Here is a 14,225-nt window from a genome sequence, read left to right as displayed (position 1 = left end):
AATGGGTTCAGAGTTATAATTAGAAGCCCTGTGGCCAGGTGGGTTGACTCACGCCTGTAATCCCAGCACTTTGGGAGGCTGAGGCGGGTGGATCACGAGGTTGGGAGATCGAGACCATCCTGGCTAACACGGTGAAACCCCATCTCTACTAAAAATACAAAACAAACAAACAAACAAACAAAAAATTAGCTGGGTGTGGTGGCAGGCACCTATAGTCCCAGCTACTTGGGAGGCTGAGGCAGGAGAATGGTGTGAACCCAAGAGGTGGAGCTTGCAGTGAGCCGAGATCACACCACTGCACTCCAGCCTGGGGGACCGAGAAAGACTCGGACACACACACACACACACACACACACACACACACACACAAAGAAGCCCTGCATAGTGGCATGCACCTGTAGTCCTAGCTACTGGAGAGGCTGAAGGAGGAAGAGTCCTTGAGACCAGGAGTTTGAAGAGTTTGAAGCCAACCTGGGCAACATAGCAATATACCATCTCCAAAAAAAGTAAAATGGGCCAGGAGCGGTGGCTCATGCCTGTAATCCCAGTACTTTGGGAGGCCAAGGCAGGCAGATCGCTTGAGCTCAGAAGTTCAAGATCAGCCTGGGCAACATGATGAAACCCTATCTCTATAAAAAATACAAAACTTAGCTGGGTGTAGTGGCATGCACCTGAGGTCCCAGCTACTTGAGAGGCTGAGATAGGAGGATCGCTTGAGCCCAGAAGGTCGAGGTTGCAGTAAGCTGAGGTTGTGCCACTGCACTCCAACCTGGGAGACAGTGTCTCAAAAAATAATAATAATAAAATTAAAATAAGTAATTGAAAACAAAGTTACAGTTAGATAAGAAGAATAAATTCTGGTGTTCTATTGCACAATAAGGTGAGGATGATTTAACAATAAGATATGGTATCTTACAAAATAGCTGGAAGGAAGTCTTTTAAAAGTCGTCACCACAAAGAAATAGTAAGTGCATGAGGTCAGGATAAATACACTATACAACATATGTATCTATTGAAACATATATTGTGCTCCGTATATATGTATAATTACAATGTGTTTATTAAATAAATGGAGAGATAAAAAGCACTGGGAGGCCCAGGCGGGTGGATCATGAGGTCAGGAGATTGAGACCATACTGGCTAACACGGTAAAACCCTGTCTCCACTAAAAATACAAAAAAAAAAGCCAGGCATGGGAGTGGGCACCTGTAGTCCCAGCTACATGGAAGAGGCTGAGGCAGGAGAATTGCTTGAACTTGGCAGGTGGAGCTTGCAGTGAGCTGAGACCAAGCCACTGCACTCCAGCCTGGGCAACAAAGCGAGACTCCATCTCAAAAAAAAAAAAAAGCTTTGCTCCGGCCCTTGTCTGCATACCCCTAGACTTCTAATTATGTAAGAAAAACAACCACTATTTGGTTTTCTGTTATTTTTGGTTCCTCACCTACATGATTCTACAGGATTTAGCCTGAACAAGAGGAGCTCATATGACAGAAGAACAAAACGGCAACACCCACTCTCTTTTCCTCGCCTGGTGCTTGGTGGTAGTAGGAACATGTCCTTTAGTATACTAAGGAATACCAAGATCCTAAAGTTCTTCTGGACTGAGTAGGAGAGTAGAAGATCAATTGTTGCAATACCAGTTACCCCTGCAGAATTACTGGATACCCTTCACATAGATGCCTGCCTGACTCCATGCATATTTCTTTGTTTCTTTTTTTTTTTTTTTTGAGACAAGTCTCACTCTGTCACCCAGGTTGGAATGCAGTGGCGCGATCTTGGCTCACTGCAACCTCTGCCTCCTGGATTCAAGCGATTCTCCTGCCTCAACCTCCCAAGTAGCTGGGATTACAGGTGCCCGCCACCACGCCCAGCTAATTTTTTGTATTTTTAGTAGAGATGGGGTTTTACGATGTTGTTCAGACAAGGTTTCACCATGTTGTCCAGGCTGGTCTTGAACTCCTGACCTCCGGTGATCCACCCACCTCGGCCTCCCAAAGTGCTGGGATTACAGGCATGAGCCACCACGCCCAGCCGGCATATTTCTTGAACAGACATGACATGTACCAGAAATTTACCTCTGGGATCTCAGGAAATGAAGATATGGAGGCAGAGAAGAGACTCCAACACAGAGTTTGTGAGACCACATCAGAGACCTCCAGAAGTTAGGTAAGCAGCAGGTAATTCATACATTAGGAAGAAAGAAAAACTTGGCCCCTATGGATGGCAAAGTCATAAATGTTCAAGACCCTATCAAACATCCAAAACCCTTCTTCAATAGGTTTTTCACTAGTTCGTCTTATTGAATCTCAAAACTTTTCATGATTTTTCCTCTCTGGTCCCAGACTTTACTTGTGTCCTTTGTGCATTATCTAGGCCAGTCCTACAATTGCTTTAATTGCACCGCTACCTAGGCTCCAAAGCCCACAAAGTAGGACTCTATGAAAGGATTTTGAAACCTGCATTTGGCTCTGTTAAGATGTCAATGTAGGGAGTTACAGCAAAAACTCTTCCAACTCTTTGGACCAAATATACTCACAGTAATCAATCTATTCCTTTAAATCTGCTCCTTCTGCCTCTCACATTACTTTTTTTTTTTTTTTTTCATCTTTGAGACAGAGTTTTGCTCTGTTCCCCGGGCTGGAGTGCAGTGGCACAATCTTGATTCACTGCAACCTCTGTCCCCTGGGTTCAAGCTATCCTCCCACCTCAGCCTCCCAAATAGCTGGGACTACCAGTGCATGCTACCACGCCTGGCTAATTTTTAAAATTTTTTTGTAGAGTGGGGGTTTTGCCATATTGCCCTGTCCCACTACTTTTAATATAAAAATGGGGTGTCAAAATATTTGCTGTGAAAATAGTCTTATCTTGAATCAAGAAACTACCTCAGAGGGTTATCACAAATTGATGTAATCTATTAACAAAATGATAAAATATTACCTCTCTCAAATTATATGAGATGGAGACTTAAAGTGTAAGACACTCCCTTCTCATTAAAATTCAGCATCATAAGTTTCACAGTTTTTTTTTTTTTTTTTTTTTTTTGAGATGGAGTTTTGTCCTTGTTGCCCAGGCTGGAGTGCAATGGCGTGATCGTAGTTCACTGCCACCTCGAACTCACATGCTCAAGTGACCCTCCTGCCTAAACCTCTTGGGTAGCTGAGATTACAGGCACATGCCACCAAGCTCAGCTAATTTTTATTTATTTATTTATTTTTTGGAGATGGGGTCTTTCTATGTTTTCCAGGCTTGTTCTGCATTTTATTGACACCATGAAGTAAACATATTGATAGCAGCCATGAACCTCAGAATGGCAAAACTGCTGTAGGTCAGTATTGGACTATTTCTGCTCTAGTAAATTTGCAATGAGATTTCCATTCCTTTTCTCCCACATGACCGCATCTGTTTAAATTACCTGGGTCAAATAAGAAGTATCTACGAAGTTTATCTTCACAAACGAACTTTTCCGGGGTGGCACCGGAAATGCCTAGGCTGCATAAGATTTTGGCGCTTGGAACGTTCTTCTGTATGGTGACTTGGGCCAAGGCATTTGAGTGGTCAGTGAGAATTTCATAAGGAAAAGTGTGCTTGGGAGGGGAGATCCCACACTGTGACAGCCTCTGCCGGGCCCTGGAGAGCGTCTCCACGGGAGAGAGTGAGCCCGCCAGTGAGCTGCAGTGGAGGAGCTCAGTCATGGATGCTTGCTTCTTCTCTTTTTTAACCACTGTGTACCTGATAACAGGTTGGAGAGCTCTTCTCACATCAGTGCCCCTGGTGAATGACATGACATTCAGGTTTTTAGCAAGTACTTCCTGTGCTTCATTAAGTGAAATACCATGCATTTTTAGAAGATTTGATTTCTTGCTCTCCTTATTAAAATTCTCAATACATGCATATAATTCTGGCAGCTGTGGACAGAAAAAAAAGTGGTAAGTCATGAGACTGACAAAAATGTAATATTCTGGCAGACCCACAAACCCTAGAAAAAATAACAAATAACCACAGGACAACAAAGAACCATAAAGACAAAAGCATTTTTATCTTTGGAAGATATCTTTGCCTAACTAAACCGAGTCAATTGTGGCAATGTGGAATAGAGAACAGAGAGGTCAAATCTCCGATTCACTCCCCTAGAGATGTATTATTTAGACACATCTTATAAATGCTTGTTATAAAATTAGGCAGTTAGAATTGAACTCAAAAGTCTTGAAGATCTTTCCAACTCTGAAATTCTATGAGTGACCATGGAGAGAAACAGCTGTGGGAGACTGGCCTTTGCTTGTTTTGAACAATGCTATACTTCTTTGAAGGAAGAAAGGGAGCCAGATGACTTAGATATCAAAGCTTCATCTTGGTTTCCAAAGAACCCCCAGAATGTTCAGGAATCCAGTCCTGAGAAGGCTGTAGTAGTCATTGATCACTGGGATATTTGACCAGAGCAAATGGTTATGTTCATGGAGTATCTGGGAATAGTTGTTGGCAGAAAAAAACAGTAAGGGATCCCTGAGAGGACCTGTCTCCATCTAAAATCCTGTATTTCCTACAAATCCTATCATTTCTAAGAGGTTTCCCTTACATTGGAAGGCCAAAGAGGCCATAGTCTCAGGTTAGGGCCAAAATTTTGGTCGTTTAGCCCAATGCAGAGTTTTCTTTCAATCCTAGTCACTTTTATCGCAAGGGCAACAAATAGAAAGTGAGCTAACACATGGGAAAGCAGAAGGGATGTTGGAGGTCTTCTAGAAGGTCAAGAGTCTGCGACTACTGAGGCAACACATATGGTCCAGACCCTGGAACCAGTATGAGCTCGGCTACAAAGTGGTGCAGGAATATACTGATGCATTCTCAGTTACGCCAACTTCAAGTAAGAGGCGACCAGGAGGATTGCCTTTAATATTTTATAACAGTCTGTTTTGTTAGTTTACCCCAAATTGTGTATCTGTCTTATAACTGTTTTAGAAATTGGTACATACATGGAGATTTTATATGTAAATGTGTTAGCACTGATAGTCTTTGTTTCCAGTGTTTTTTTTTGGGAGTTCAATAGTGTGATGTTTGGACTGATATCATGAAATCTTCAGCCTGGAAATCAGGCTGGATTGTTCTTTGGTTAACACATCTTTTCCTAAAGAAAAAAAAAAAGAAAGTGAGCTAACATTGGTGAATGGCTCTTTAGAACAAATTATGTAACCAAACTATCATGAAAACAGCTCAGCACTTCTGCCCACCTGCCCTAGGAAGAACTACATTTCTCTGTGAATAAAAATGTTAAGTCATTAAAGTGACATTTTGGTGTTTCCCATGGCTCCCAAGTGTGTCACGGTGCGTTCAATAGTTTGAATATTTATGATACTTGAATGTAAAGCTCCCTGTGTACTCCCCATCGTACAATGTTAAGTACATACTGAACATTGAGGAAGGGCGGCTCCTCTGTCGTCCTCAGTTGAACTGGTGTCTCCAATGAGGAACATCATGCTGGGATTTTATTCTCTAATTCCTGAAAAAGCAATATAAGAAAAGACAAAAATCAAAGATTAAAAATCAGATAGACTACAAAGGGGGAGGTGAGACTTCTTAAATCTTAAGAAATTTGTGAGTGGGACGTTTTGAAAATTTTATATGTGTATTAGTCCATTCTTGAATTGCTCTAAAGAACTATCTGAAACTGGGTAATTTATAAGAAATTAGGCTTAATTGACTCATGGTTCTGCAGGCTGTCCAGGAAGCATGGTTGGGGAGGCCTCAGGAAACTTACAATTATTGGGGGAAGGCAAAGAAGCAGCAGGGGATGTCTTACATGGCCAGGACAGGAGAAAGAAAGAGCGAAGAGGGAAGTGCTACACACTTTTAAACAACCAGGTCTCATGAGAACTCATAATCATGAGAACAGCAAAGGGGAAATTCTCCCCCATGATCCAGTCACCTCCCACCAGGCCCCACCTCCAACACTGGGGATAACAATTTGATGTGAGATTTGGGTGGAGACACAAATTCAAAGCATATCAATACAACTTAAATTTTTCATTTGCTTTTTCCTAGTTTACATCTGCCAGATTTGTCACATTTCAACAGAACATTTCGCTGAAATACCCAAATTCTTCTACAACGTGTGTATTTAGTTTTAATACTAGTGTAACAAATCCTATATGGATGGTTTTATTTTTTATTTTATGTATTTATTTTTTTGAGATGGAGTTTCACTCTTGTTGCCCATGCTGGAGTGCAATGGCACGATCTTGGCTCACTGCAACCTCTGCCTTCTGGGTTCAAGCAATTCTCCTGCCTTAGCCTCCCAAGTAGTTGGGATTACAGGCATGTGCCACCACGCCTGGCTGATTTTGTAATTTTAGTAGAGACAGGGTTTCACCATGTTGGTCAGGCTGGTCTTGAACTCCTGACCTCAGGTGATCCATCCGCCTCAGCCTCCCAAAGTGCTAGGATTACAGGCGTGGGCCACCATGCCCAGCTGGATAGTTTTATTTTCTTGTCTTACATATTCTGATCAACTTTCAGTTCATCTAAAGAAAAACTCACCCACCTCCTTATACTCAAAAAGTGTTTTTTATTCAGGAGGAAAAGGCTCATATGTAATGATAATAACAAAAACAATAAACATTTTGAAAGTAATTTGCTTTGTTCCGGATATACTATAAGGCATTTTGCAGATGGAATTGTGTTTAATTCTTCTGTAAGAGGTTAAAAATGGCCATGGAATCTTCATAGTTGGTCTCATTGGTAAGTGGCAGTTAAGTGCTCTCCCACATTTGACTGGGCTGGCCTATGCTTGACTTTGACCAGTAGCTTGTGGCATTGTGTCAGTGACATAGTGTGAGTGCCAGAACCCAGGCCTTAAGAGGCTTTGCGGCTTTCCTACACATTCTTGGGAGCCTGAGCCACCATGTAAAGAGAGATCTGGCTGCCTATCTGGAGAGACCATGCAGACTCAGCAGCCAGCATTGACCACTAGGCATGTAGATGAAGACATTTTGGTTCTCCCAGTCCCAGACAAGCCTCCAGATGACTACAGCAGCATAAGCAACCTCAGCCGATCCCAGATGGAGAAGAACCACCTCCCAGCCGAGCAAGGCAACTCTAAAATTTTGACAAAGAGTAAATTATTGTTGTTTCAAACCACTAAGCTTTGGGTGAATTGTTATATAGCAATAAATACAGATAAACCCCATAAAACTTCACATTCTTGGCTTAATTTATTCCAGTGAAACCCTTACTGGTAGATAAGGGACTATATGGAGGGAAGATATATTTCTAGGTACAGGGTATCACTGTATCATGACTGGCAGCTGTGGTCACTGGGATGAGTGCCTGAGATGAACCAAAAACACTCATTTGGTATTTGGGATGAAGTGAAAACTATTATGTTTCTCCTCCTTCCTAAGCAAAGTAGAAAAACCCAGAATGGATCCACATACACACACACACACACATTTACACACATGGAGATATATATACATATATATACAATCTCAAATACATTTTTGTCACTATTTGTCACTATTAAGATCACTATATTGACATATAGGACAAGAAAAACAATACAGTGCAGCATGCCTGCCACAGACCTGTTTATCTCTAGGCAGTTAAAATAAGACTTGATTGTGCTTCCTTCTGCAAAGGAAGGAAATGGTTTCTGCAAAGGAAAATATTTCTCTAACGTGCTTTACCTAAAACCTGTCAATGTCTTCCAGTCAACCATTACTATTGTCTTTCAGACAGCTTCAGAGTTGTCCACCACAGGAAGGCTGCCTTCTCCCATCACCAAGGGTTAATACATATTTCTCCTCCCTTCCCTCAGAGGAGGGAAAGATGCAACCTCTCGCCTCTCTCCCCTCTTCTCTCTCTCTTCCTGCCACCTCCCAATTTTAATCAGCAGTGCCAATTCAGGTAGACAATGTCCAACTTCAATAGCCAGTCTTGCAACTCTCTATATATAGAGTCAAAGCAATAGCTAAGAAATATGTCCTCATTTTATTACAATAGTATCGATGATGACAAGGAATGGAGCACAAAGAAGTTTAGATTCTTGCTAATCCTCTTTGCTAAACTACCCTTGGGTGGATCTCCCTGTCACTGAAGTGTCAGGATTCTGAATGCTGAAACAGATCACCAGCCAAAAATGCTTTATACACTTAAAGGTTGACTTGACCAGCAAACTTTTCACCTCAGTCTTTGCTTGATCCAAGTCAATGCCTAAATCTAGATCAGCCCTTTGACCCAATCTCTCATGGGGAGTGCTCCTGGTGAAGTCATGGAAATATGGCCAGTGGCTTATTCACAGATTCGTGCGAGTAAAGTGGAGGTCTTGCAGGGGCTCTGTGGCACTTCTCTTCATCGTTATTCCCACAAATCCGTACAGTGAATTTTCCTTGTACTGTGAAGAGCAAGGGCATCTCAAAGAAACTCCTGGGGGTGCGATCCCCTTCTCCATTTGCACTCCCTCCCAACTTTTCACCCTTCCCTCCAACTCAGAAGGAAAAAATTCTCTTTGCTCACCTAGTGTTAACTTTCTCTCTCTCCTACCCAGGGTGATATATTTTATCCTTCTCATAATTTTTTTTTTTTTTTTTTTTTTTTTGAGATGGAGTCTCATTCTGTCACCCAGGCTGGAGTGCAGTGGCACAGTCTCGGCTCACTGCAACCTCCGGTTCCCGGGTTCACGCCATTCTCCTGCCTCAGTCTCCCAAGCAGCTGGGACTACAGGCAAGTGCCACCACACCCTGCTAATTTTTTTATTTTTAGTAGAGACAGGGTTTTGCCATGTTGCCCAGGCTAGTCTCAAACTCCCGAACTCAAGTGATCTGCCCACCTTGGCCTCCTAAAGTGCTGGGATTACAAGAGTGCACCATCGCGCCCAGCCCCTCCTCATATCTCTTGTGGAGTATTTCTGCTCAGTTATCCTCCCTTCCCTTCCAACAACAACTCCTCTTTTCTTCCTTCTTGCTTCCTGTCATTCTCTTGTCTTCAGTCCATGTTCCCCAATGGCTCCTTCCTTTCTTTGCAAATAGGTAAAATTTTTTCCACTTGGGGTAATAATACAACTTCTCTTGATTGTGAACCTACCACTAACCCTGGACCCTTGTCTCTTCTTTAACTCTGAACTTGGCTACATTTATATTTTCATCATATAATCTTCAGTATAATGACATTTAGCTTCCACCTGGCTGATGAACTAAAATTGAATTCTTAAAAACAGGCCGGGCGCGGTGGCTCAAGCCTGTAATCCCAGCACTTTGGGAGGCCGAGACGGGCGGATCACGAGGTCAGGAGATCGAGACCATCCTGGCGAACACAGTGAAACCCCGTCTCTACTAAAAATACAAAAAACTAGCCGGGCGAGGTGGCGGCGCCTGTAGTCCCAGCTTCTCGGGAGGCTGAGGCAGGAGAATGGCGTAAACCCGGGAGGCGGAGCTTGCAGTGAGCTGAGATCCGGCCACTGCACTCCAGCCTGGGCGACAGAGCCAGACTCCGTCTCAACAACAACAACAACAAAAAAAAAAAAAAAAAAAAAAAAACAATAGCAGCTTCGGCTGGGCACGGTGGCTCAAGCCTGTAATCCCAGCACTTTGGGAGGCTGAGACGAGCGAATCACGAGGTCAGGAGATCGAGACCATCCTGGCGAACACGGTGAAACCCCGTCTCTACTAAAAAATACAAAAAAACTAGCCGGGCGAGCTGGCGGGCGCCTGTAGTCCCAGCCACTTGGGAGGCTGAGGCAGGAGAATGGCGTGAACCCGGGAGGCGGAGCTTGCAGTGAGCTGAGATCGGGCCACTGCGCTCCAGCCTGGGCGACAGAGTGAGACTCCGTCTCAAAAAAACAAAACAAAACAAAACAAAAATAGCAGCTTCTAAATGATCAATTCTAGTGTAGTTTTCACAGCCCTCACTTTTCTTTTTTCTTTTTAGAGACGGAGTCTGGTTCTGTCACCCAGGCTGGAGTGCGGTGGCGTAGTCTTGGCTTACTGCAACCTCCGTCTCCCAGGTTCAAGCAATTCTCCTGCCTCAGCCTCCTGAGTAGCTGGGATTACAGGGATGTGCCACTCTGTCTGGATAATTTTTGTATTTTTAGTAGAGACGGGATTTTGCCATGTTGTCCGGGCTGGTCTCAAACTCCTGACCTCAGGTGATCTACCTGCCCTGGCCTTCTAAAGTGCTAGGATTACAGGTATGAGCCATTGCGCCCATCCAGTTTATAAATTTCTTGACTAAACTTTCAAAGACTAACCACAATCTGCTTCTGACACTTTTCTATCATTTAAAAATATCATCTTTAGACCGGGTGCAGTGGCTCACGCCTGTAATCCTAGCACTTTGGGGGGCTGAGGTGGGTGGATCACAAGGTCAAGAGAGCGAGACCATCCTGGCCAACATGGTGAAACCCCGTCTCTGCTAAAAATATAAAAATTAGCCAGGCGAGGTGGTGCATCCCTGTAGTCCCAGCTACTCGGGAGGCTGAGGCAGGAGAATCGCTTGAACCCGGGAGGCGGAAGTTTCGGTGAGCTGAGATCAAGCCACTGTACTCCAGCCTGGCGACAGAGTGAGACTCTGTCTCAAAAAAAATAATAATAATCGTATTTCAATGCTACCACAATGCCATAAATGTTCTCTATACTTTAGCCAGCTGGCCTCATTTTTTTCTGAAACAATCTTCTGTGCTTCTGTGCGTTCTTTCTTTGAGGCTATGCTTACTCTGATTCCTCATTTAGTCAAACAGAATGTCCTCCCTTCTCTTTTATGACAATCTAAATAAAAACATAGTAGAACTGAAGTTGAAATGGAAAGAACCACACTGTTGAACAGCTATTGTGTCATATAAAAGGAAAACGTAAAAACAGGAAATGAAATAAAGGCTAAAAATTATTTAGAGAGAACCCAATTATGGTGAATCAATTTTCTGACAAAGTTGCCAAAACAATTCAATGGAGGCAAATAGTCTTTTCAATAAATGGTGCTGGGACAATTAAATATCCACACATAGAAGAATGACGTTAGACCCCTACTTCAATCCTTATACAAAATGAACCTAAAATGGATTATAGAACTAAGTATGAGAGCTGAAACTATAAAACTCCTAGAATAAAACATAGGGGTAAATGTTTGTGACCCTGGGTTAGACAATAGTTTCTTGGATATAACATGAAAGCATAAGCTACAGAAGAAGAGAAAAGTTGGACTTCATCACAATTAAAAACGTTTGTGCTTTAGCGAAAATAGTGAAAACACCAATCACAGAATGAGAGAAAATATTTACAAATCACACATCTGACACGGAACTTGTATCCAGATGTACAAAGAACACTTAGAAATCAACAATTAAAAGACAACCCAATTGGTATATGGGCAATGGGACTTCTAGTGTGGCTTCTCCTCTGGCATGCAAGGAGCTTGGAATTACCAGCAACTCTTCTTAGATCTGGCAGAGAAGTAAGGTCACAGGGCAAATTGCTGACCTAAAATTGGAGAAACGGAAACAGACAGGTAAATACAGAGAACTGCAGCTTACTGCAGTAGGAAGCTCCCTGAGAACAGGGCAGAAACCTCCAGAAGAGCCAGTACAGGAATCATGTTCAACTTTCAACAAAAAATGATAAGGCAAAAAATAGAATTTGAAGAGAGAGAGCAAGCATCAGAACTAGATTCAGATATGGCAGGGATGCTGGAATTACCAGACTGTGAATGTAAAACAACCATGAACAATGTGCTAAGGGCTCTCATGGGAAACGTAGACAGCATGCAAGAACAGACAGACAATATAAGTAGGAGATGAGAATTCTAAGAAAGAATCAAAAAGAAATGCTAAAGGCCAGAAACACTGTCACAGAAATGCAGAATGCCATTGATGGGCTCATTAGTAGACTGGCTGTGGCTGAGGACAGAATGTCTGAGCTTAAGGATATCTCAACAGAATGTTCCAAACCTGAAAAATCAACCAAAAAAAGGCTAGGTGTGGTGGCTCACGCCTGTAATCCCAGCACTTTGGGAGACCGAGGCAGGTGGATCACGAGGTCAGGAGTTGGAGACCAGCCTGACCAACATGGTGAAACCCCCTCTCTACTAAAAATACAAAAATTAGCCGGGCGTGGTGGCACGTGCTACTCGGGAGGCTGAGGCAGGAGAATCGCTTGAACCCAGGAGGTGGAGGTTGCACTGAGCCAAGATTGCGCCACTGCACTCCAGCGTGGGTGACAGAGCAAGACTCCATCTCAAAGAGAGAGAGAGAGAGAGGAGGAGAGAGAGAGCGAGAGAGAGAGAGAGAGGAGAGAGAGAGAGAGAGAGAGAGAGAGAGAGAGAGAGAGAGAGAGAAACACTGGAAAAAAATGGTAACAGAATATCCAAGAATTGTGGGACGATTACAAAAGGTATAACATATGCATAATGAGAATACCAGGAGAAGAAAGAAACAGAAGCAACATTTGAAGCAATAATGACTTAAAATTTCCCCAAATTAATGTTGTACACCAAACCATAGATCCAAGAAGCTCAGAGAACATCAAATAAGTTAAATGCATAAAACCCCCAAAACAAAAAACTTCACATAGGTATATCATATTCATACTCCAGAAAACCAAAGATAAAGAAATCTTGAAAGAAGCCACAGGAAGATTAGAAATAATTATTTGCTATAAATAGCAAAGATAAAAATTAACTCTTCCTTCTCCTCAAAAAGCATGCAAAGAAGCAGAGAATGGAATGAAATGGTTCAAGTGCTGAGAGAAAAAAAAAAAAACACCAACCTAGAATTCTGTATTCTGTGAATTATCCTTCAAGAGTAAAAGAGAGAGAGGACCAGGCATGGTGTCTCACGCCTGTAATCCCAGCTCTTTGGGAAGCTGAGGCAGGTAGATCACGAGGTCAGGAGTTCTAGACCAGCCTGGTCAACATGGTGAAAGCCTGTCTCTACTGAAAATACAAAAAGTTAGCCAGCATAGTGGCATGTACCTGTAATCCCAGCTACTCAGGCAGCTAAGGCAGGAGAATCACTTGAACCCGGGAGGCAGAGGTTGCAGTGAGCTGAGATTGTGCCATTGCACTCCAGCCTAGGTGACAGGGCGAGACTCCAACTGAAAAAAAAAAAAAAAGTAAAAGAGAGGTACTTTCTCAGGCAAGCAAACATTGAGGGAATGTGTTGCCAGTAGACCTGCCTTGCAAGAAATGTTAAAGAAGTTCTTCAGAGAGAAGGAAAATTATGTAGGTAAGAAACTCAGAACTACATAAGGAAGTGAAACATATTAGAGAAGGAGTAAACGAAGATTAAAATAAAAGTGTTTGTTTTTCTTATTCTTAATTGGTGAAACAGATAACAGTTTGTTCAATATAATAATAGCAGGCTGCACTAGGTGGCTCATGCCTGTAATTCCAGCACTTTTGGAGGCGGAGGCAGGAGGATTGCTTAAACCTAGGAGTTTGAGGCCAGCCTGGGCAATATTGGGAGAACCTGTCTCTAAATAAAAAACAAAACAAAATATAATAGCAAGAATGTATTCAAACAATTACAGCTTATTATAAAATGAAACAAACGACAACGATGATACAAAGAACAAGAGGAAATAATTAGGAGTATTTTGTTATTATAAGGTACTCACACTGCCTGCAAGGTGTACAGTGTAATTTAAAAGTGGACTTGGGTTAGTTGTAAACATATATTGCAAACTCTAGGGCAACCACTAAAAAGTAAAAAAGAAATATAATTGATATGCTAAGAGAGGAGAAAAATTGAATCATATAAAATGGTCAGTTAAAACTACAAAAGGCAGAAAGTGTGAAAGACAAAAATAGAAACAAGGAACAAGGGCAAAAAATAAAAAACAGTAAAACATTTGGTAAATATTAATACAAACCCATCACAATCACTTTTAATGTCAGTGGTCTAAATACACTAATTAGAAATAGAAAGTGTCAGAGTGGACCAAAAAGAAGACCCAATTAATTATATGTTGTCTACAAGAAACATACTTTGTTATTTACTTTTTTAAATGAGATGGGGTCCATGTTGCCCAGGCTGGTTTCAAACTCGTAGGCTTAAGCAATCCTCCTGCCTCAGCCTCCCAAGTAGGTGGGAGTACATGTGTGTGCCACTGTACCTGGCCAGAAACACACTTTAAGTATAAGAACTCTTATAGATCAAAAGTAAAGAGATAGAGAAAGAGATATTATCCTTATTAATCAAAAGAATACAGGAGTAGTTATATTGATTTCAGACAGAGCAGACTTCAAAG

The 14,225-nt window shown here is 42.2% G+C and overlaps 1 protein-coding gene across 3 annotated transcripts in view; it reads right to left on the bottom strand.

Annotated features, from left to right (window-relative positions):
- The window catches only part of CUNH9orf153 (chromosome unknown C9orf153 homolog), a 50,683-nt gene that overhangs the window by 3,760 nt on the left and 32,698 nt on the right, over positions 1-14,225 (bottom strand). For all 3 annotated transcript variants that reach the window (XM_033236913.1, XM_033236916.1, XM_033236914.1), the window contains 2 exons: positions 5,400-5,491; positions 3,413-3,905 (listed from right to left, as the gene is read on the bottom strand). In XM_033236913.1, the coding sequence (XP_033092804.1) occupies positions 3,413-3,905; positions 5,400-5,468 (562 nt within the window). In that variant the 5' untranslated portion in view covers positions 5,469-5,491. The remainder of the gene's footprint in view (positions 1-3,412; positions 3,906-5,399; positions 5,492-14,225) is intronic.

The sequence above is a fragment of the Trachypithecus francoisi genome, unplaced genomic scaffold (assembly GCF_009764315.1).
Source record: "Trachypithecus francoisi isolate TF-2019V2 unplaced genomic scaffold, Tfra_2.0 Lachesis_group16, whole genome shotgun sequence".
In the NCBI taxonomy this organism is placed as follows: Eukaryota; Metazoa; Chordata; class Mammalia; order Primates; family Cercopithecidae; genus Trachypithecus; species Trachypithecus francoisi.
Note: the sequence above shows the minus strand (reverse complement) of the source record. Positions and strands in the feature narration are given on the sequence as shown.